Source organism: Sorghum bicolor, chromosome 4, assembly GCF_000003195.3.
Source record: "Sorghum bicolor cultivar BTx623 chromosome 4, Sorghum_bicolor_NCBIv3, whole genome shotgun sequence".
NCBI lineage: Eukaryota > Viridiplantae > Streptophyta > Magnoliopsida > Poales > Poaceae > Sorghum > Sorghum bicolor.
Window position 1 is genome coordinate 2,372,918 of NC_012873.2, and position 21,955 is coordinate 2,394,872.

A 21,955-nucleotide genomic window follows, 5' to 3' on the forward strand; every position below is an offset into this window, starting at 1 on the left:
TCTCCAAGAACATGGGTAACATTTTCTTGTCAATTCCCTCTGAGAATTCTGTCAGTAAGCTTAGTTTGACTCACGTGGACTCTGGTACTCAAAATACAGACAGCAAGGAAAGGAACCCAATTTGGGATGGGGCCAAATCAAGGGTACAGGAGGATAAACAAGAAAAGGAACAAGGTTTTGAGGAGGTGCAGGTGCTAGAAAAGATGACCCCTTTCAAGAAGAGAAGGGCCACTAGAAAACCCTCCCCCATTGTGGATAGTCAGGTAAGGAGAAGTGCCAGAGTTATGAAAAACAACAATGGTTTTAAATCTTCTTCCTGTCCTGATAAAAGATGTTTTAGTTGCAACCCAAAGCCTCCAACTCTTTCTAAAGCAGTTATTCTTGACCTTGGTATGCAGCTTTGTGATCTAGATCAAGCCCAACTCTCTGATGAGGCCCTCATGTCCAGTAACATCAAGAAAAAGAAAACTGGGCAGATTGCAAGGAGGCAGGATTCAACTGCTGGAGAAAATTCCTCAGGCAGCAGGGAGGAGCAGCAGACCAGAGTTGTCAATGAAGAGTAAAAGTCTATCACTTCAGTTGAGGCAGAGTAGACTGTCCCATACAGTCTTTTCCTTTTGGTGGCCTATAGGAATTAGATTCCTGCTTAGTTGTATCACTCACTCCCACAGTGCTCTTGCTGGAGCCTGCTTTTGTCTCTGGGAGTCTTGGACAGAGAATGTTGATGTAAACTGTGTGGACAGTACTTTGGACATCTTTGTTGGACCTGCTAGACAGGGACCCGGTTTGTTATGCATCTTAAACTGTTTTAATGAATCATAACAGAAATTGGAACATCATGACATGGAATGTGAGGGGTATTAATTCGGATTGGAAATGGGAACCTATAAAAAACAAAATTCTAAATGCGGGGTGTGACATCATTTGTTTTCAAGAAACAAAAAAAGAAGGTTTTGATAACCAATTCCTTGGAAAATTTTGCCCTCGATTTATTGATGATTTCATTGCTCTTCCCTCTCATGGAAATTCGGGAGGAATTCTAGTTGCTTGGAACAGCCATCTGTTTGAGGGGGAGTTGGTCTTCTTCAATGACTTTGCTGTCTCGGTTCAGTTTTGGTCCAGGCATGATGGATCTAGCTGGATTATCACTACAGTTTATGGGCCCTGCACTGCCCCTGGTAAAATGGCTTTCCTTAATTGGCTAAAAAATATTATTATGCCTGAAAATGTCAATTGGATCCTCCTTGGTGACTTTAATCTAATAAGGAAGCCGAAAGATAGAAATAAACCAGGTGGGGATATTGGTGAAATGTTCAGGTTCAATTCTATGATCAGTGCTCTTGGCTTAAATGAAGTTAAACTCCAAGGGAGAAAATTCACATGGTCAAATATGCAGCCGAACCCTCTATTGGAAAAATTAGACTGGGTTTTCATTAATAATTGTTGGCTCAGCTCATTCCCCATCACATCTGTGAAAGCTATTGACATGATTCCCTCATATCATTGCCCATGTATAATAACTGTAAGTTCTTCTATTCCAAAAGGACATATCTTCAGGTTTGAAAACTATTGGCTGCAGAACCAAGAATTCCAGAATATTTTAACTCAGAAATGGAACCAAACTTCTCCTCATCTTGATAGTGCCAGATGTTTATCAGGCAAGTTTAAAATTCTCAGAAAAAGCTTAAGAGAGTGGCAAGCCTCAGTCATCAACCTGAAACAAGTTATATGCAATGTCAGAATGATAATTTTCTTCATTGAAGTGCTTGGGGACTTCAGAGACTTAAGCCTAATGGAATGGAATTTTAAGGAAATTCTTGGGAATAAACTGCTAGCACTCCTAGAAAAACAGAAAATTTACTGGAAGCAGAGAGAAAATATTAAATGGGTGCAATTGGGAGATGCAAACACTCACTTCTTTCATACAAATGCCTCTATCAGATTCAAAAACAAACTCATTTCTGAGCTGCTTTCTAGTGAAGGTATTCCAGTCACCTCACATACTTCAAAGGAAGAAATCATTTGGAATGAGTTCAAGCAAAGATTGGGCATCTCTGAGTTTCAGAATTTCTCCATTGAGCCAGCAGAGCTGCTATTACCCTCAGATCAGCTTCATCATTTAGAAGCCCCCTTTACCCTTGAAGAAATTGATGCAGTGGTCAAATCCTTACCTTCCAACAAATCCCCTGGCCCTGATGGTTTTAATAATGAGTTTACCAAGGCAGCATGGCCAGTGATCAAGTATGACTTCTACAAGATTTGTCAGGACTTTTACAGTCACAATGTTTGTCTGGAAAGTATAAATACTTCCTTCATTACACTGATTCCAAAGATGGATGACCCTAGATCTGTTGGGGACTTCAGGCCAATATCTCTCCTAAACACCTCAATGAAGATCATCACCAAAATCCTAGCAAACAGACTCCAACCCTCAGTCATACCTTTGATACACAAAAATCAGTATGGGTTCATTAGAACAAGAACAATACAGGATTGTCTCGCTTGGGCATTTGAATATTTGCATATATGTCACCATTCCAAGAAGGAAATAGTTGTTCTCAAGCTTGACTTTGAAAAGGCTTTTGACAAAATGGAACACAAGGTAATAATTTCCATTATGCAAGCCATGGGATTTGGGCCAAGGTGGCTCACTTGGATTCAAAATATTCTGGATAGTGGAACCTCCCAAGTACTTCTGAATGGAGTTCCTGGTAAAACCATACACTGCAGGAGGGGTGTAAAGGGGGACCCCTTTCGCCCCTGCTATTTGTCCTTGCAGCAGACTACCTTCAGACCCTCATTAACAAGGCAAGAAGTTTGAATCTTCTCAAACTCCCAATTCCCCTGCAATCCTCCAGTGACTTCCCAGTGGTACAATATGCAGATGATACTTTGATCATAATGGAAGGAGATCCGGTTCAACTCTTCTTTCTGAAATCAGTGCTTCAAAACTTCTATGAATCTACAGGACTGAGGGTCAACTATAATAAATCTATGATGTTGCCAATTAATATCTGTGAAGATAGACTTCACCACCTGGCCAGAACCTTTGGATGTAGTACAGGGAGTTTCCCCTTCACATATCTGGGTCTACCTCTTGGGCTGACAAAGCCTAAAGTTCAGGACTTCCTCCCTCTAGTGAGCAAGTGTGAAAGAAGATTAGGTGGTATATCCTCCCTCCTCAATCAAGCAGGCAGGTTGCAAATCACCAATGCTGTCCTCTCCGCAATGCCAACCTACTACATGTGTTCCTTGGAAATTCCTAAATCAATAATCAAGCAAATTGACAAACTAAGGAAACACTGTCTTTGGAGGGGCTCAAGTGTTAATGGAAGAGCCATGCCAAAGGCTGCTTGGGAAATGGTTACCCTCCCAAAGAATGAGGGAGGTTTGGGGGTTATCAATATTTCAACCCAGAATCAGGCCTTGTTAATGAAGAATCTTCACAAATTCTACAACAAAATGGACATCCCCTGGGTCAAGCTCATTTGGGAAAAGCAATACTCCAATGGAAAGCTGCCAAACCACACAAAGAAGGGCTCCTTTTGGTGGAGAGACATCCTTAAATTGGTTCCACTGTTCAAAGATTTGGCTACAATTCAAGTGAAGGATGGTCAGTCTTGCTTCTTCTGGAGTGATAAATGGAAGCACCAGCCTTTTCAATTGACTTTTCCTGAATGCTTCTCTTTTGCTAAAAACAAGAATATCACTTTGGCTGGGGCAAGAAATACACAAGACATCACCAACCTCTTCAGCTTGCCTATCTCTCAAACTGCTTTTGATCAATTGTAGCAAATTCAGTCAATCCTTGATAATTTTGAGTTCACAGAGAGCCCAGACTGCTGGTCAATCCAGGGAAAATCTACTGGATTCTCAGCCACAACAATTTACAGAAGATTGGTTGGATCTCACTATCCTGATCAGGCCTTTAAATGGATTTGGAAGAATGAATGTCAACCAAAACATAAGGTCTTCTGCTGGTTACTGCTCAAAGACAGATTAAGCACAAAAAACATCCTGAGAAGAAGAGGTATGCACTTGGAGTCATACAGCTGTGTATTCTGTGGACAGGATATTGAAGAAACAAATATCCATCTCTTTCTTCAATGCCCATTTGCCCAACAATGCTGGGGCTTGATTGGCCTAATTTCTCCAAGATCAGATACAATGGCAGATGGCTGTGAAGCCTTCAAGATTCAGCTGAACTCCAGATTTTTCATGATTGCATTCATTCTGATGAACTGGACAATTTGGAATGCAAGAAACAATATTGTATTCAACAACAACCAGATGTCCCTCTCGGACTGCAGAGAATTCTTCAACAAAGAAATCAAGCTTTTGGAGTGGAGAATTAGGCCAAGATTATCACATTCCTTTTTACAATGGATTCAAACTCTTATACCCCAGCCGACTTAGTCTTCTCTTTCTGTCTTATTTTCTTTGTATCTTTTTTTGTCTCCTAGACTCGATGAGATATCTGTACTGCACTTTAATTTTCACTGTTTTTAATAAAGGACGCGGCTAATGCACGGCCGTGCATGCGTTAAGCAGGCCGCACGCACACTCCGTAATAGGAAAAAACCTTCCTACGCGGGCACAAAATCACGTCAATCATGACCCCGCCTAGACAAGGCCCACCAGAAGGCTAGGCCCACGTCCACTTTCCTGTTTTGCTTTTCCCTCACCTGGAAGCTTCTTCCCCTCTTCCCTGTTTTGCTTTTCCCTTTCAACCCTCAAAACAAAAAGATGCCCATGGCGCCGCCGCCACCGTCTAGACAGCTGGCAGATTCATTCAAAACAAGGGCAAACTAATACATCCAAAACAAGCAGGTACGTGCTATTGTGCAAGAACTTCTTCTGCCACTACTTTCAACAAATAGTCTCAAAAATAGAACTAGCCAGATCTGTTACTAGAAGGTTTCTTCTGCCAGATTTGTTCTCTTGAATCACCTAACTAGCCAGATCTCTTACTCTGTAAGAAATAGCAGATCTTATCCTAACTTTTGAGCAATTCACTACTTTTGCATAAAAGCAAAATCAGTTGTTTTGCATAAGCAATCCAGATCTCTTGTATCACATAGTACTATAGTTTCTACTACATTAGCAGATCTGATACTACACCACTGTACGTCTTGGGTACCCATTAGATGACATGTGTATATGTTGTATGCACCACACATGCAGATGTACATCTTTCTGCATTAAAAAGCTTCTTGTGTTAGCTACTGCACATGGTTACTCCTATGCATTAAACTTGTGTTATTTGCTGCACATAGCCTCACCCCTGCAAAATTAAACAAAAAGTACAACTGATGAAATCAACTAAGTAGATGACAAGCAAACCTCAAATTACAAAACTTTCTCTAAAAAGAAGAGAACACAATGACACTAGATTTGTAAAAAAGTTGAAAAAACTGAATATGAAATAGATTACAAACCCAAAAGCATGTACTGTGTAAAAGCTAGCATGTATTGAAATACAAAAATAAAAAAAAGCATGTACTTAAACCAAAAAAACTGCATAAGTTGCTGGCCTATTTTGTCTAGATTTGTACAGTATTATTGCCTAACAGGTTTGACTAAGTTGCCTACTGTCATGATATAGTAACAGACACCTATAGTTAATGTTTTGCATGCAGATCTCAAAAAGGATATGGATCTTAACAAGCTGCCACCAGATTTAGATGAAGATTTCTTGGGTGCATTTGATTTTGATTATATAACCAGCAACCCTACCTTTTGCACTCAAGTGTCCACAAATCCTGAAATTCCTCAGCCTAACAATGAGCATATGAACCAGCAGATTTTGCCTGGTATTTCTGAAGATGTTCATGCTGGTTTAGCAGAGACAGAACCTGCAGTTTCAGAAGAGGTTATTCCTACCATTTCTGAGATCAGATTGTCATTTGAACAGGCAAGAATAGAGGACAGGAATGAAGATTCTACTACTAATCCTGTAGTTGCTGAAGTAGCAGAAGAGGAGGAAGAGGTGTGGTCTACACCTGAAATGCCACACAATGGGATGTCTTTTGCAACCTTGGATGAAGCAAGGGAGTACTACAACTCGTATGCAAAGAGAACTGGCTTCTCGATTAGAACAAACACGTCACGTCGGTCTGCAATCACGAGAGAAAAACAAAAGGTGCAGTTTGTGTGCAACAAGGAAGGCTTTGGCAGGAAAAGGAGAGTTGCTGCTCAGCTTGTTGATGGAATCACTTGCTACTCTGATAATGATGAAGCCGAAGAAGAGGATACTGCACAAGAAGAAGAGGATGAGCAAGTAGAAAAGAGTAAGAAGTTTGACGGATGTAAGAAAAGAAAGAGGGAGAAAATGCTATATACAAACTGCAAGGCAAGGATGGTAGTCAAAATCATTGGCTCTAGATGGCAGGTAATCTATTTTTTGGCCGAGCATAACCATGATCTTGTGGTTCAGCCCTCACTCAAAAAGTTCCTAAGGTCCCATAGAGGCATACCGAAGCAGGAAAAGGACTTCATTGTTTTGCTACATGGATGCAACTTGAGCACCGGTAGAATCATGCAGCTGATGAGCGAGTTCTATGGCTCAGCACAGCTGGTTCCGTATGACGGCAAACAAGTTTCAAACTTCCGCTCCACCATCCACAAAACAGAAAAATTCAAAGATATGCAAGAAACTTTGGATTACTTCAGAGCATTGAAAGAAGAAGACCCTGAATTCTTCTACAAGATCAAGCTTGATGACAACCATAGGGTTGAGAACCTGTTTTGGGTTGATTCAGCTGCAAGGCGTGCTTACAAAGAGGCATACAACGATTGTGTCTCATTTGATGCAACCTATATGACCAACATATATGAGATGCCTTGTACACCATTCATAGGAATCAACAGACACTGTCAAACTTTTCAACTGGGATGTGCCTTTATAAGGAATGAGAAGACAGCTACCTATGAATGGTTGTTTCTAACATTTCTAGAGGCAATGGATAGAAAAGCACCCCTTAACATAATCACCGATCAAGATCCTGCGATGAGAGCTGCCATTTGCATTGTGTTTCCAAACACAACCCACAGGAATTGCAGGTGGCACATCATGGACAAGTTTTCAGGCACAATTGGACCGATCCTTGCTAAAAATGATGAGCTGAATGAGGAGTTTGTGGATTGCTTAAACCACACTGTAAGCCCAGAAGATTTTGAGTCAAAGTGGTCTACTATGGTCCAGAAATACGGTTTGGAGGACAATGAGCATTTTCAACACCTATACCACATAAGGCAGAGCTTCATACCAGCCTACTACATGCACAGTTTCTTCCCATTCCTCCAGTCGACTCAAAGAAGCGAGGGGTTCAATGCTTTGTTGAAGAAGTATGTGAACCCAAACTTGTCAGTGCTACAGTTTGTGAGGCAGTACCAGAAAATACAAGAAAAGTGTCTGGTTGCACAGGATGGGCAAGACTTCAGGACCGATGAGAATGAGCGAAGACGATGGTCAAGGCATCCACTTGAGAAGCATGCTTCCACTGTATACACAAAGAATATGTTTTACAGGTTCTCCAAAGAGTTTGAGAAAACTGCAGAATATGATGTGAAGCCTGTAGGACAATTCCAATATTGGTTGGAGCCCAATAATAGCTTTGTTTTTGGGTATGGAAAAAGGAACTATCTTGTTACAGCAATAGAAGAGGATGAAAGCTATTGTTGCGAGTGTAGCAAGTTTGATAGGGATGGAATCATTTGCTGCCACATTATGAGAGTTATGGTTAGAATGGGTGTGAAATTAATACCAGAAAGGTACATCCTTAAAAGGTGGACGCAACAAGCAATTGCTAGTGATACTAATCAGGTCCAAAATGTGAATGCCCCAGTAGGGCTTGTAGCCCGTGGGATGCCATTGACTAGTGAAAAAACTTTGAGATTGACCAATGCAACCACCGCGTTTGCAGCAATAGCAGTGGAAGGTTGTACAAATGATGAAAACTATGCTATTTTGGAGAAGCACATCAAGGAGATGCGATCTGAATTTGAAGAAATTAAGAAAAGGATGATGGCAAATAGGCAAAACACTAGTGGTACAGAAAGTGGTGCTACAGAAGGTGCAGAAAATGGTACAGATGTCTCTACTCTAACTAGACCTTCATTGCAAACTGCAGGTTTAAAAAACTAGACACTATATTCTGCTTTACTTCATCTTTGTACGCTTGTACTAGATTGATTAGTTGCTTATTGCATTTCTCATTGTAGGTGCAGTGGCTGGTCCAAATACATCAAGTGTAGCGAACCCCCCAAAATCAAAAGCTAAAGGGCGCAGGAAGGAGAAGGCACACAAAAAAGGGATGAATGGTCAAGCGAAGAGGAAGAATAAGTGCAGCATTTGCAAATCATATGATCACAATGCACAGAGATGCCCGGACAAACTCAAAAAAAAATAAAAACAGTTTCTTAGTGGGAATAAATACCTAGCAAATATTCATTTTACATCTCCATGCAATATTGTTTTCTGGATGTTGGAGCCATTTGTATGTGAGCATCTTTCGAATAGTTGGCATATCTTTTTCCTTAAACTGTGGCATGTTAATACCATTCCAGTGTTCACAATGCATTAGCATGTGGAACCCGCAGTCATGACTGCAAAAAAAAAGTCATAATCATATGGAGGATGACAGAAACTTTAGATATGAAAATAATATGTATGTTGAACTATTGACCTACTTGTTTGACTGCAATGGAACATTAATATCAATCAGTTGATACTTGTCAATATTCTTCCTTGAATTAGGGTAATGTTTGCGCCAAAGTTCCTTAATTGCAGTGATCAAATTGTTGCAGCATGTCTTCAAGTTAATGTCGGCGAGAGACCTCATAGAATCGAGAACTTCAAACCTTTCTTCCCTTAGGTTCAAGACTAGAAGGAAGAAGTGGCCCACTGTTCTATCAAGCCTTTTGAAACGAATATTTTGCAATACAGGAAACATGACCTACAAAAAAAATGCTAGCAAAAAAATGAGAATAGCTAGTAAAACCAAAAAAAAGGCTTCATAGCATCTATATTGCAATAAAAAAACATAATCCTTGAGTGATATAACAGCTAGCAGGCTTCTAAAAAAAATGGTCGTGAATCAAATTGAGATATGGACAATTTAACATAGGCACTACCTGTTGTTCTCTGCCCTACACATGTCATATTTTGTTATTTTTCTATAAATTGGTCCACAAATTTTAGAACACGAAAACAAAAAGTTATGATGGTAGGACACCCAAGGATTACATATTTTTTTTTAAAAAAAAAGTATAGCCTAAAACGAAGCAATATTATAGCCTAATGCCCATAGTTAAATTGCCTATTTTCGAAAAAAAATAGAAGAGGGATCAAGTGGACGATCAATTACCAATTGAGAACGGTCTAGGTGATGGAGGCTTCTTTGGAAAGCACTATTAATCTCCCCATTATCCAGAATCCCATCTTGTAGAAAAGACTGTAAAAAAAAGAATTAAAGAACAATGTTAGAGAAAAAAGTGCTTGTTTGAAAAAAAATAAGCATACAAACTTAGAAACATCAGTAAAAGTAAAAAAGAAAAGGGGGAATTCTCACAGCTATCCTTAATGGGAGTATTTGTTTTACAGGGATCTTGGCCTTTCTGTCTTTTAATGCATATATAGCAATTTCAGCTACTGTGTTGAATAATTTTCCACCTGGTTTAACTGATTCAGAAAGGTGCTTCAAGCTCACATAGTAATCTGGATAACTGATTATGATATCGCTGCGTACAACATGGATGGATCATAGTTAAAAAAAACAAAATTCAAAATGAATTCGAGAGTTTAATAGGCAGAAAAACTAGCAAAAAAGAAAAAGTTGCACATACTCTCCTTGGCTTGAGCTTTGACTCGAACTCCTGGTTGACCTTCTAGTGGCCAAGCATACCACATCATATGCACGACTTGCAACCTTGCTGCACTTCAAGTCATTTCTGCCATAATCAATATATGGGGACTGCAAAGCACGCCCTGGTCGTGTTGGCCTTCTGGGCGGAGGTTGATACGCAGGTGTGTGTGAAGTGCTGGGAGCAGATTGTAGACCATAGGTTGTAGCTGATGTTGTCTTTTCAACTCTTATTGGCTTCCTTTCTAAATGTTCAATTGGGTTATCTGTAGGTACAGGAGTTTGCTTAACTGCACTGCTAGAAAGTGACTTATCTGTCCTGTTCCTTTCTATATCTTCAATTTGGGCATCAAGTTCTTTAAATTGTTCTTCACTTAAATTGTCCCAAAAATAATCATCATCATATTTCCTTGCGATCCTTTCTGAATTACATTCACTTGGCTTTGATGGTGGACGTTCACGGGGTGTGGGAAAATCAATGAATCTCATAATGTCCATTGGTGGGGGATCAAAATCCCATTTAGAGTGCTTTTCTGATTTTTCTTTGTTTTCCACAACACTAGCAGAAGGAGGGAGCCTTTAGCCATGAAAACAAACAAGAAAATAGTGTTAGTATTGTTGTGTTACTAGAAAAAAAATTGATTTAAAAACAAGGACAAAAAAAATGCTATCTATTCATAGTTGCAATACTATCTCTCCATACTCGAGCAATTTTATTCAAATGACCTAACAAAAGGAGTGATACTAGTGTAGGTGACCATTTAACACATAAACACAACTGACCCATAAAGTATAAAAAATAGACACAAAAAATATAATTGCTACCAAATTACAAATAACTTAGTTGCTTAACACAAAAAAAATATATCCAATTTACCTCAGCCTTTCCCTTCTTGATTGAGAAGGAACAACTTCTAGTGGTATTGGTTCTGATTCCCTTGAATCACCAGCCGGTGCGTCAACTTTAGTGTGCTTTTCTGATTTTTCTTTGTTTTCCACAACACTAGCAGAAGGAGGGAGCCTTTAGCCATGAAAACGAACAAAAAAATAGTGTTAGTACTGTTGTGTTGCTAGAAAAAAAATTGATTTAAAAACAAGGACAAAAGAAATGCTATCTATTCATAATTGCAATACTATCTCTCCATACTCGAGCAATTTTATTCAAATGACCTAACAAAGGAGTGATACTAGTGTAGGTGACCATTTAACACATAAACACAACTGACCCATAAAGTATAAAAAATAGACACAAGAAAAATATAATTGCTACCAAATTACAAATAACTTGCCTCGCTAATAAATATTAAGTTGCTTAACACAAAAAAAATATATCCCATTTACCTCAGCCTTTCCCTTCTTGATTGAGAAGGAACAACTTCTAGTGGTATTGGTTCTGATTCCCTTGAATCACCAGCCGGTGCATCAACTTTAGTGTGCTTTCCTAATTTTTCATTCTTTTCCACAACACTAGCAGAAGGAGGGAGCCTTTAGCCATGAAAAAAAAACAAGGTTGAAGAGGCACAGCCCAAGCTAATGCCAAGATTACAATATCAGAAAATTTGAGATGGAAGGGCCAGTCATAAAGTAGAAAAAAGAAATACTGGACTTTGTGCAGGCAAAAAGATCAAAGACCAGCATGGATGAGTATGAGACTTGTGTTGGCTGAGGCAAACTATGATGCTTATAACTTGTGGTAGTAGTCTTAGAATACAAAAAATCATACAGATAAAAAAAACAGCACAGTGCATTCATTGTAGGGAGACAAGAACCATGCATATACAGTAAGTCAGTAACAGCTGATTTGACAGATACAAAAGTTCTCTGAACAATTTTTCACAAAAAAATATCTCATTTTTACCTCAGCCTTTCCCTTTTTGATTGAGAAGGAACAACTTCTAGTGGTGGATCAACTATGTTGGTTGCATCATCCTCATCAGAGACACTCTTGTCCTCTAGCTCCACTTCTTTGTCCACCTCCTTATCCTCTAGCTCCGCTTCTTTGTCGGCCTCCTCATCTTCCTCGTCCTCATCCTCGTCCTCCTTCCAATCCTCCTCCTCCTCGTCCTCCTCTATCTCTTCGTCTTCGTCATCAACATTCTGTTGGTGATTTTTGGTAGTTCTTCTCCGTGTTGACCTTCTGGGCTCCTCTTGATCCTCAGAATCATCGCTGATTGTGGACACCTCACTTATAAATGTTCCTATCACTTCAGTGAAACCAATACAAGCTTTCTTGACAACTTCAGATAATTTCCTTTTCTTCTGTAATTTAAAAAAGTGTAAAAAATGTTAGCTCCTAAATGATTGTAACTGGACACACAATAAGCTAGATTGCCTATTTACTAAGTCATTGTCGCCTAATAGATGACATTTAAATTGTCTAAAAAGAAAATGCAATCCACTACAACATTACCTGATCATCACTAATAGAGGCTCCAGGAACATCCCCTAGAATGTATTTTAAACAGTTCAAATGCAAAAAAATGTTTACAACAATTAATGCTTCACAGCTAACCTTGATCATCCTAAATTTTAGAACTATTTGCATCCTTTTCTTCTCACGCCTGAGCTATCATTTCTGATTGTCTTACTATTAATGCTTTATCAGCCGCACTGTTTTTGCTAATTTATAACAAATATTATTGCTTAATACATTCAAAAAACTGAAAACTGGCAGAAATATTTCAGGACTTCCAAAAGTGAAACTGAAAACTGAGACTGAAATTGAAATTTGGATTCTATTATTTCCATACCTTTGAAGACATGGGTGCAGATGCCCTGTGTGAAATAAAATTATCTATGTCTTGGAAATCCCCAAATAAAGAGGTCTCAGTGACTGAACCAGCTAGTTTCTTGAGCTGTCACACGAAAAAATGAAAAAAAAATTGACTAAATTGACAAATGCATAGTACATATAAAAAAATTGACACAGATAAATATACAAAAAAAAATCATACCTTGAGTTTCCCAAATGTGCCATTTGTGTTAGTATCCATCTTTATGACCTTGTTGATAAGTTTCATGTTCCATGCTGCAACTCTTGGCTGTTTTTCAGGGACTTGTATGTTTCCTACCTCCAAAGAGTCCAGGTAAAGTATCTAAAAAAGGCATATATGTAATGTACCATTAAAAAACATGTAAAAGAGAAAAAAATATAGTACATGAATATAAGATTAAAAAAGAAAAAGGAAAAGACACTCACGGAGAGGAAATACAGACAGCCTAAAACAGAATCCTTTTTATGCATCTTTCCCACGGATCCTTTGAGAGTATCTACTACAAATTTGCACCAATTCAATTCCTTAACTTTTGATAGATCAACCAAAGAAGGATAGCACTTTGGGCTGATGCACAAAGCTGTGCTCCCACACAAAAAGGTTGAGATAGCAACCATGAGCCAACACCGGAGGTAGTCATCGTTTGCTTCCTTGTTTGCGCACAGCCTTTCTGTTATTGTTGTAATTGCAGGAGACCTTCCGTTGTCAAAGCTGCACTTTTCATTGATGAAACTAATTGCACTTCCATTGAATTCATATTTAACCTCATCTTCACCCATAGGTAACCCAAGTATCCTATTCACAGCAGCTGCATTTACTTTAATCTTCCCTCTTCCAGGAATTACAAGCTCTTCTGATTCACCATCCACATTCTTCACAAGCCATTTACTTAGGGCAGATGGCAATCGACCACTTCCTATCTCAAGCAAGCCTCCAAAGCCAGCATCACTAACAAGCTTCCGCTGGGCCTCTGACATTTCCTTGTACAATTTAAACAGTCTAGCAGGAGTTGCTCTGTTCCTTACACCCTGAAAAATGCAAAAAAAGAAAATGGGAAATAAAAAAACAAAAAAAATATAAGATTATATACACTTATAAAGAAAAGGATGATTCAAACATACATGTGTCCCGCTAGTGCGACCACCACCAGCGCCCCTCTTTTTGGTAGCCATTGTCTGTAAGTAAATTTTAAAAAAGTTAGAAAAAATCATACTGATTCAGAAAAAAGCATACACAACTACCAGCAGGAAAATGGCATGAAAAAAAACAAAAATGGTAATGTTGTAGTGGATTGCATTTTCTTAGGCAAAAAAGTGTCATTCATTAGGCAAAAATGACTTCTTAAAATGGGCGATTTATGTATTCTAAAAAAGCATCTTGTTACTATAACTACTTCCATTCAGCAAATGCACTAAAAATACTAGTTCTGAGACTTGTTTCTTGTCTCCCAACTCAAGAAACATGTGCCCAAAAGCTCATCAGCAAAAAAAAGGAAGCTGCTTGGCTGGCAACAAAAGAGCCAAACTGGTGCCAGCTATGTAAGCTGCGGTAGCAGAAGTAGATGGGAAAAAACACGGTAACAGATTAGTCATTCTTATCATAGGTTAGAACTCAATAGAGGTTATCCGCTTCTATACCCAAACCTTATTTTAAGAATCATTTGTTAGATGCAAATATTTTCTAGATGCAGTATTTTAAGAGCCAACAACTGACCAAAAATATAGATGCGCCTACTGCCCTACTGTGTTTGAAATCAGATTATCGCTTGAAAGAAACAACAATATAGGATGTTCGTGGAGCCTCTATTGGTGATGAGCAAGTTGCTGCTGGAAAAAATACTTGTAGTATATTGCACTTTCTAAAGCAATTTAAGGATCATTTGTTAAGCAACAATGTTTTCCTAAATAGGCAATTTATGTATTCTGAAAAAGCAAATATAGCATCTGTGTTCACATGGCGCTCATAGCCCCCCTCCCCCCTGATTTATATGCGAAAAAAAATACATGGATAGTTTATGAGAATCATATAAAATGGACATTGGTTTGAAAATGGTCAATATACCTTATATAGTAGGCATGGGCCTTTTGTAAAAAAAAGTGGAATATGTAAGTCTAAATGTATTAGTGAATTTTCTGCATTCAGTTTAGAGTATTGAGTTGTATTTTACAGCAGCATAGGCATGAAAACCAGGGCGGATTCCACAGGGTGGGCTGCCCGGGCTGCAGCCCCCCCCCCCTTGAGCCTGATTTATGCCTTTAAATCAATAGTACTTCCATTAATCTCTAACTTTAGTTCTAAAAAGCTTCACTATTTAGCCCCCCCCCCCCCCTCCCCCGGAGTCCCAATTCTAGATCCGCCCCTGATGAAAACATTATAAGTTGTGGTGAAAACAAGCATTATATTAGGCTTTACCTTTTTAAAACATTGCAGCGTAGGCATTAATTGCAATAAAAAATTACAAAATTGTCTATAGGCTTTACCTAAAACCCAAACATAGCTAGCCTAAAAAAAGCCAAATCAAAGAAGCTCTTTGCCTTGGCCCTTTGGCCATGGCTATACCTCTAGTATTGCGAATAACATAAAAGGCACTTGAATCTACATAATTATAAGGACAAGACAATATTAATGGTTTGCTTGTAGCATAAACAGCGTAGTTTGGCTCTTAAGTTGGCCAATGTTAACAAGAAAGATGATAGATGAGAACCCATGAACAATACTGAATGAACCATGAGTTTCCTAAACATGTATTCCAGAAATGGGTAATAATCAGAACACAGAAAAAAATACTAAAAACCTAAAACATAAAAAATGCTTAGCTAATATTTATAATTTGCTTGTTGATTTAGTATAAGTTGCCTACATGAAAGTAATGAAGTACATGTTTAGGAAAAGAGGCATGAAAATGTGCTCTCACCACATATGTACTTATTTACATATTGCGCACATCATACATGCTTTGTGCTTTGTACTTGATCTTCCCCTCCTAGATAACTTGGAACCTGCAATGGAAGAACATGAAAAAACAAAAAATAGAGATTAGAGAAAGAATGATGTAAAAATTGCCTAATGATTTGCATCATTTTGCATTGATCATGCCACACTATTGCCTGGTCAGAGTATATTTAGTTGCCTATTTCCAATGAAGTTTAGTAACTAATCAATGTGCATGTAAGCAGTAGTATCCTAGAGAACAATTAGAAGCCAGATTGTATTTGTACTGTACAAGGTAGTAGCCTACCAGGGAGTGGCAGGGCAGATCAGTTCCATTTCGTGGCCACTAAAACCTGTTGTCTGACCAGGACATGCAGAAGTCAAACTAGTTTTGGGCTGTAACATGTCGGTTGCCACAACCCACAACAACCAAAAATCTTAGCTATGTTGTACTATAAATAGAAAGCAATATAAACTTGAAGCTGTAGCTTTTAGCGGCACCTAAACAAACTATCCAGTCTTATTTCTACAAACGCATTTGAGTTGGTTTAGATACAACATTGGTGTTCAATTTGAGTATAATAAAGATATTTTGTGCAAACAAAACATCAGGTCAATACAAAAAATGCTTCAGAACCAGGTGATGAGAACATGAATATACAGTTCTACAGAGCTATTTGGTGTTGCAGAGAACAATCAGGGAATTCATTAGGCAATAATGTTTTCCTAAAAATAGCAATTCATGTAGACTAAAAAAGCAAGTATAGAGTATGCGTTCATTTTGCAACCTACACCCCCACCCCCACCCCCATTTAATTGCAAAAAAAATCAAAAACAGGGGCAAAAAGTCATGGTGTCAAAAACAACTGATATTACAAACTAAGAGCTGACATGCAACTCTTGTCTACTGCAAAAGCTAACATGCAACTCTTGTCTACTGCAACTTTGACCTTGTTACTACGGCAAAAAAACCTCCGTCGCCGCTCTGAATATCGGCAGCCATGCCCTCCCCTCAGTGAACAAAAAAAATCTACAACAGAACTGAATACCAATTGTGACGAACTGGCTTCGATTTGGTGGCCTTTGGGGGAAATCTGGGTAACAGAGTTCGTTTACAGGAGCAGATGACTAGAACTAATTCTAGAGTATTTCTGTTACAATGTTTTCTACCTGAACCAAATGAGCAAATAGCTTATATAGCCTGACCCGCCTGCAACAGCTGTCACCAATCGATCACCGCGAACCGCCTCAACAGACAATCCATGTCTCAAATCTGAGAGAAGGCAGAGGATGAGCACTACCTGACATGGATCCGCCACGGGAAGTAGAGTACCTGGGAGACGACGTCGCGGCCGGCGAGGGCGATGATGTCGGCGCAGGAGACCTTGTATGCGCACTTGTGGGTCGGCGTCGACACGCGGCCTTGGCGCGGGTGACGAGGTCCAGCGCGTCCGGTACACAGCGTCGTGTCGGCGCCCGCGCTGTGCTCGTCGTCGGGACCCGACAGCAACACGGACGCGTCGCAGCCCTGGGATTGTGCAGGGACGGGGGACGTCAATCGATCTATTGGATCCATGGGATTATGCGGGATCCAGGGGGAGGATGAACGGGGGGAGGCGAGGGCGACGAACCTGTGCGCGAGCAGGTTCCAGCACCCTATGCGGTTCGAGTTGCCTTCAATTCCTCACCGAGCCTCTTCTCTGCGCAAAAACCCTAGGTCAAAAGCATCGAATCTCGCCGAGAAAACACAGCAGAGAAGATGGGGGATCGGCGAGGGAGGAGGAAGGAGGGGAGGGGAGGGGAGAGGTGGGCGACGAACCTGTGCGGCATCCAGAAAGAGCTCGGCCCCGAACCTCTGCAGCAATGGGGATGAAATGCGTGGGGGAAAACTGACGGGCGCGGTTACCAACGTTTGAAATGACAAGTCCAGACATGACAATGCCATGTGGGCCCGCGGTTTGTCCGCATGCCGCTTTGCAAATAAAGGCGCGTCGGCTCGTGGACGATTGGAGTGTGCGTGCAACAAGTTAATGGCACGGTCGGCCAGAAACAAGTCTTTACCTTTAATAAATCCCTGTAGGGGCCCCGGCCCCTCCAGTTTCGTCAAAAAAAAAACTCTCTAAATGGGCCACGAGATTTGCTCCTACTTCCCCTTATATAGTCTGGCGTATAGTAGGTTACTGTTGGAATGCCGAATTATTTGATCTATCGGATCCTATCCTATCAGATCAACATGGTCTGCTGGGCTCTTAAGGCCTCGTTTAGTTCGCAAAAATTTTCAAGATTTTCCGTCACATCGAATCTTTGATCGTATGCATGGAGCATTAAATATAGACGAAAATAAAAACTAACTACACAGTTTAGCTGTAATTTGTGAGATGAATCTTTTGAGCCTAGTTAATCCGTGATTGGACAATGTTTGTCAAATAAAAACGAAATGCTACCGTACCCAAAAACGAAAAATTTTGTGAACTAAACAAGGCCTAACTCTATCTGGTGAGATACCTTGTTTTCCATGTAGTCGATACACCCTGTCCAGCTTGGGCTTGTTGCTTAGCAGGCTCGTCATCCCATCCTGTTCTAGTCAGTCTTATCTCCTGGTGCTGAGGATACTCGTAGCCCAATACACTGACAAGTATTAACAGTTTTGGCCCCTTTTGACAAAGTTTATACTCCTAACTTACTCCCTCCATATAAGATTTAAATATCATTTAGGACAGCGACACAGTATCCAAAACACAACTTTGACATCTTATTTTTATAAAAAAATATTTAGAAAAAATGATATATATATACTTTTATTCATATAATTTTCACATTTGCAAACTCAACAATTTAAAAATTATTGATGATTTATATTTTCAATGTTTGATCCAAACCTTGTCCAAAACGACATCTAAATCCTATACCGATAAAAGGACAAGTGGTCCAATGTTTGATCCAAACCTTTTTTTTTTACTTAAAACTAGTAACTAGCTTATACCATTGCGGGTGCCTAAAGGTTACACAAAAAAGGTTCATGACACAAACAAAGAGAAGAAAAAAGATTAAGTAAATAATTATACAAGGACGTCTATCTCCTAGCCATCTTATCTGATCCAAGTATTACTAATTACAGGCCCCAACATAAGCACAACGTTAATCCTTATTCAACAGCTAGGAAAAAGATAAATCTTAGAAATTCTCGCAATAATCAGAAATATCTAGCCTTTGATTCGGTAGTCCCTAATTATTTGATAATAGCTAATGGATATATTGTAGTTTATTAAAAATTACCCACCACTCCATTATAAAATCTTACTATTATTCATTAGAGGTCCCAACAGAAAAACCACATTAATTCTCGCCGAACTCGCTAGAGAAAAAAACATAAGTCCTAAATTTATCACATAATCAATTTGGTAGTCTTTAATCATCATCACTGATAATAGGCATTGGACATATTATACCTTATTAAAAAATTACTCACCACTGTTTTATGAAATACATATATAGTAACCTCATAATTTTGCATGTAAATTACCCATCTCTGTCATTACAAAAGATAATTCAAAATAACCCCCAATATTTTATATGTAAATTACCTACATCTGCTAGTATAAAAAATAATTCAAAAATAACCTTCTAAATCTTTTTTGTGAAACTTAATAACCTTCTATAAACCTGCATCTAAGTTACCCACCTTGACCATTATGAACATAATTTAAAACAACCAACTATGTCTAAATTACCTGGTTTTGTCATTATGAAAGGTAATTTAAAATAGCCCTCTAACTTTGTATCTAAATTACTCATATCTAACATTGTGAAAGATAATTTAAAATACCTCCTAAGATGTATAAATTATCCACCATTATCCTTATGAAAGATAATGCAAAGTATATATATTGGTGCAATTAATTAGTATGCCGCAGCAGCAAGCTCCTGAGGGCTGAAGATGCAGTAGGCGTTGCTACCAACACATAAGTGGCTAATACTTTATTTTGGGGCAACACATAAGGGCTGAAGATTCAAGGCCTAATACTTTATTTTGGGGCTGCTGCTAATAGAAGCAAAGACCTGTTACTAAATTTATTAGTAGGTGGATCTAAAAGGCCTCAACCAATAATTAGCTAGCTACTCAGCTTGTATTTAACAAGCTGTCACATAAACATTTTTGATAACATGGTAATGATTTTTAAAAAGAGAGAAGAAGTATGTTTTATCTAGACGTAGCTAGTACCATTGCGGAAACAGATCCTTAGTTTGTAGCACCCTTAATTAGCTGATTCCACGATGCATGGCATGCATATATGCGTGTTGATAAAAAACAAACTTTTCAAGTCCTTTTACCGTACGTACGAGAAGTTCATAAGTTTGGCCACATTATGGGGCCTTGTTTACTTCCACCCCAAATGCAAAATTTTTCAAGATTCCCCGTCACATCGAATCTTCAGACACATGCATGGAGTATTAAATATAGACGAAAATAAAAACTAATTGTACAGTTTGGTCGAAATTTACGAGACAAATCTTTTAAACCTAGTTAGTCTAGGTTTAGACAATATTTGTCACATACAAACAAAAGAGTTACTGTAGCAATTTTGAAAAAAAATTCCCAAGTAAACAAGGCCCCAGTGAATGTGACCGAACGGAAGAATTTTACATGCGCGGACTGTAGCTAGTTTGTGGGCCGGGCCGGCCGGTGTCTCATAGAGGACACACTTGTCATGCAAGCTGGTCTGACCGATGACAGGAGAGAAAAGAGCCCAAAAAACCAACGGGCCCTGCCCTGCCCTGCACCCGTACTCGATCGGTGCATGGTCAACGCGCGCGGGGCCAAACCACTTGCCTTTTGCTTTGCTTCCACGAACGGCGAGCCACGAAAATCCAAGCAAGACGGCGGCGATAATCTAGCACTCCATGCCCTGCCTCGCTCCCCGGAACTCGGCGCCCGCACGCGATTCGTGCTATACATTTTGTTTTTTTTTTTTTGGAGTTTGGAAAATAGCAGGCCCAAAGTCTCCTCAATCGATCTCTACTGATGAAATTTATTGGGAAAAAAGAACACATACTCCGGTTTCTTTGACTCCAGCGCTCTTACTATAGCATGAAGCCAGAGCAGAAAAGAGCCCAATCAAACAAGGTCTAACCGTTCCAGGCCAGATGAACAATCCCAAACTAGTACAAATTATCGAGAGACCGATCAGCTAGGAATCAATTCCTTGCAAACAAACGAAGCCGAAAGGCTCCTTCTTCACTTTCCTTCTCCATCCCCCTCTCTCTCTCGTACTCCTCCGTATGGGATTTAGAAGTCGTTTGGGACAGCGATACAATTTCTAAAACATAACTTTGATCTCTTATTTATGTTCTTCCTGGATCTTTGCTGCCTAAATGTTCGATCCTTAAATCTTTTTGTTTTCTGTTTTTTTTTTTTTGCCCTGGGTCAGGCAAGTTTGATGCATGTTTTATTGTTGATGGACTTCTCAAATCTATCTGTCACGGCACGGTTAGCCTTGTCCTACCTTCCATTGACCCTATTATTTTTATCTTTTTTTCCCTTATAATTAAAAAAAGAGAGAAAACGATTTTTTTTTCTTTTCACCTTAACTGTGGACCGGATTTTCCTGCATCTTATACGTTAAAAAACAAAACAAAAAATGGACTTTCCTGCATCTAGGTGCAGCAACCAACACCAAAGTCCAAACTGATCATTGTGTGGATGGGACTATTGGAGCATGAGCGACTCCTGCCTTTGAGCAGCTTATGCACACTAGATTGTTGTGGTTACTGTAAACTGTGTGTGGATCCTTTACAACATAGTCCCTGCTATTTTAGTCCCTTCTATTTTAATCCCCACATGGCACCAGCTCTTTTTTTTTAGCAACAGTACGAGGCTAAGCATATGGCTCTGACTCTTTGGTATAGTCTATGGAGAAGCGGAGATAGAGCTTGTGAAGCCAAAAATTACGGTTTCATCTACTTCTAATTCATTTCAACAAGAGAGATAAAAATGGTTTCTTGTTATAGTGTACAGAGGAGAGGAGCCAGAGCAGGAGCCGGTTGTAGCTCCCGAGGCCTAAAGTTTTCCCAAGTAGTAAAGCCTTGTTTAGTTCGTGAAAAATTTTGGATTTCGCTACTGTAGCACTTTCAGTTTTATTTGGTAATTATTATTCAATTATAGATTATAGACTAACCAGACTCAAAAGATTTGCCTCGCAAATTACAGATAAACTGTGCAATTAGTTATCTTTTTTATCTATATTTAATACTTCATGTATGTGCCACAAGATTCGATGTGACGAGAAATCTTGAAAAAATTTGGAAACTAAACAAGGCCTAAGGTTCAGATCTCAAAAGCATATAATAAGTGAGGAATCAGCACAGGAACCATCATTGACAGCTAGT

At 39.2% G+C, this 21,955-nt stretch overlaps 2 protein-coding genes and 1 long non-coding RNA gene across 4 annotated transcripts; all 3 read right to left on the reverse strand.

Annotated features, from left to right (window-relative positions):
• LOC110435109 lies at positions 4,827-9,439 on the reverse strand. 2 transcript variants are annotated; one of them, XR_002452771.1, is made up of 6 exons: positions 9,369-9,439; positions 8,692-8,957; positions 8,439-8,607; positions 6,003-6,254; positions 5,737-5,855; positions 4,827-5,284 (listed from the first exon to the last, which is right to left on the reverse strand). It is a non-coding gene; the product is annotated as an uncharacterized LOC110435109 (long non-coding RNA). The 2 variants fall into 2 exon arrangements; XR_002452772.1 differs by lacking the exons at positions 5,737-5,855; positions 6,003-6,254.
• Positions 9,484-11,335, reverse strand: LOC110434594. Its single transcript, XM_021458934.1, has 5 exons — positions 11,205-11,335; positions 10,741-10,884; positions 9,847-10,440; positions 9,573-9,741; positions 9,484-9,498 (listed from the first exon to the last, which is right to left on the reverse strand). The coding sequence occupies exons 3-5, from the start codon at positions 10,359-10,361 to the stop codon at positions 9,484-9,486; spliced, it is 699 nt and encodes a 232-aa protein (XP_021314609.1). The 5' UTR covers positions 10,362-10,440; positions 10,741-10,884; positions 11,205-11,335.
• On the reverse strand, positions 11,631-13,672 carry LOC110435148 (acidic leucine-rich nuclear phosphoprotein 32 family member B-like). The gene is made up of 4 exons (XM_021460562.1): positions 13,063-13,672; positions 12,818-12,958; positions 12,614-12,718; positions 11,631-12,122 (listed from the first exon to the last, which is right to left on the reverse strand). The coding sequence occupies exons 1-4, from the start codon at positions 13,612-13,614 to the stop codon at positions 11,718-11,720; spliced, it is 1,203 nt and encodes a 400-aa protein (XP_021316237.1). The 5' UTR covers positions 13,615-13,672; the 3' UTR covers positions 11,631-11,717.

Coding starts and splice junctions, on each gene's coding strand:
- LOC110434594 (XM_021458934.1), bottom strand. CDS start 10,361: ATGGACATTATGAGATTCATTGATTTTCCCACACCCCGTGAACGTCCA. Junction 9,742..9,846: donor CAAAGCTCAAGCCAAGGAGA/GTATGTGCAACT, acceptor TGTTGTACGCAG/CGATATCATAATCAGTTATC.
- LOC110435148 (XM_021460562.1), bottom strand. CDS start 13,614: ATGTCAGAGGCCCAGCGGAAGCTTGTTAGTGATGCTGGCTTTGGAGGC. Junction 12,719..12,817: donor GCACATTTGGGAAACTCAAG/GTATGATTTTTT, acceptor TTCGTGTGACAG/CTCAAGAAACTAGCTGGTTC. Junction 12,123..12,613: donor CTGCACCCATGTCTTCAAAG/GTATGGAAATAA, acceptor TTTAAATTACAG/AAGAAAAGGAAATTATCTGA.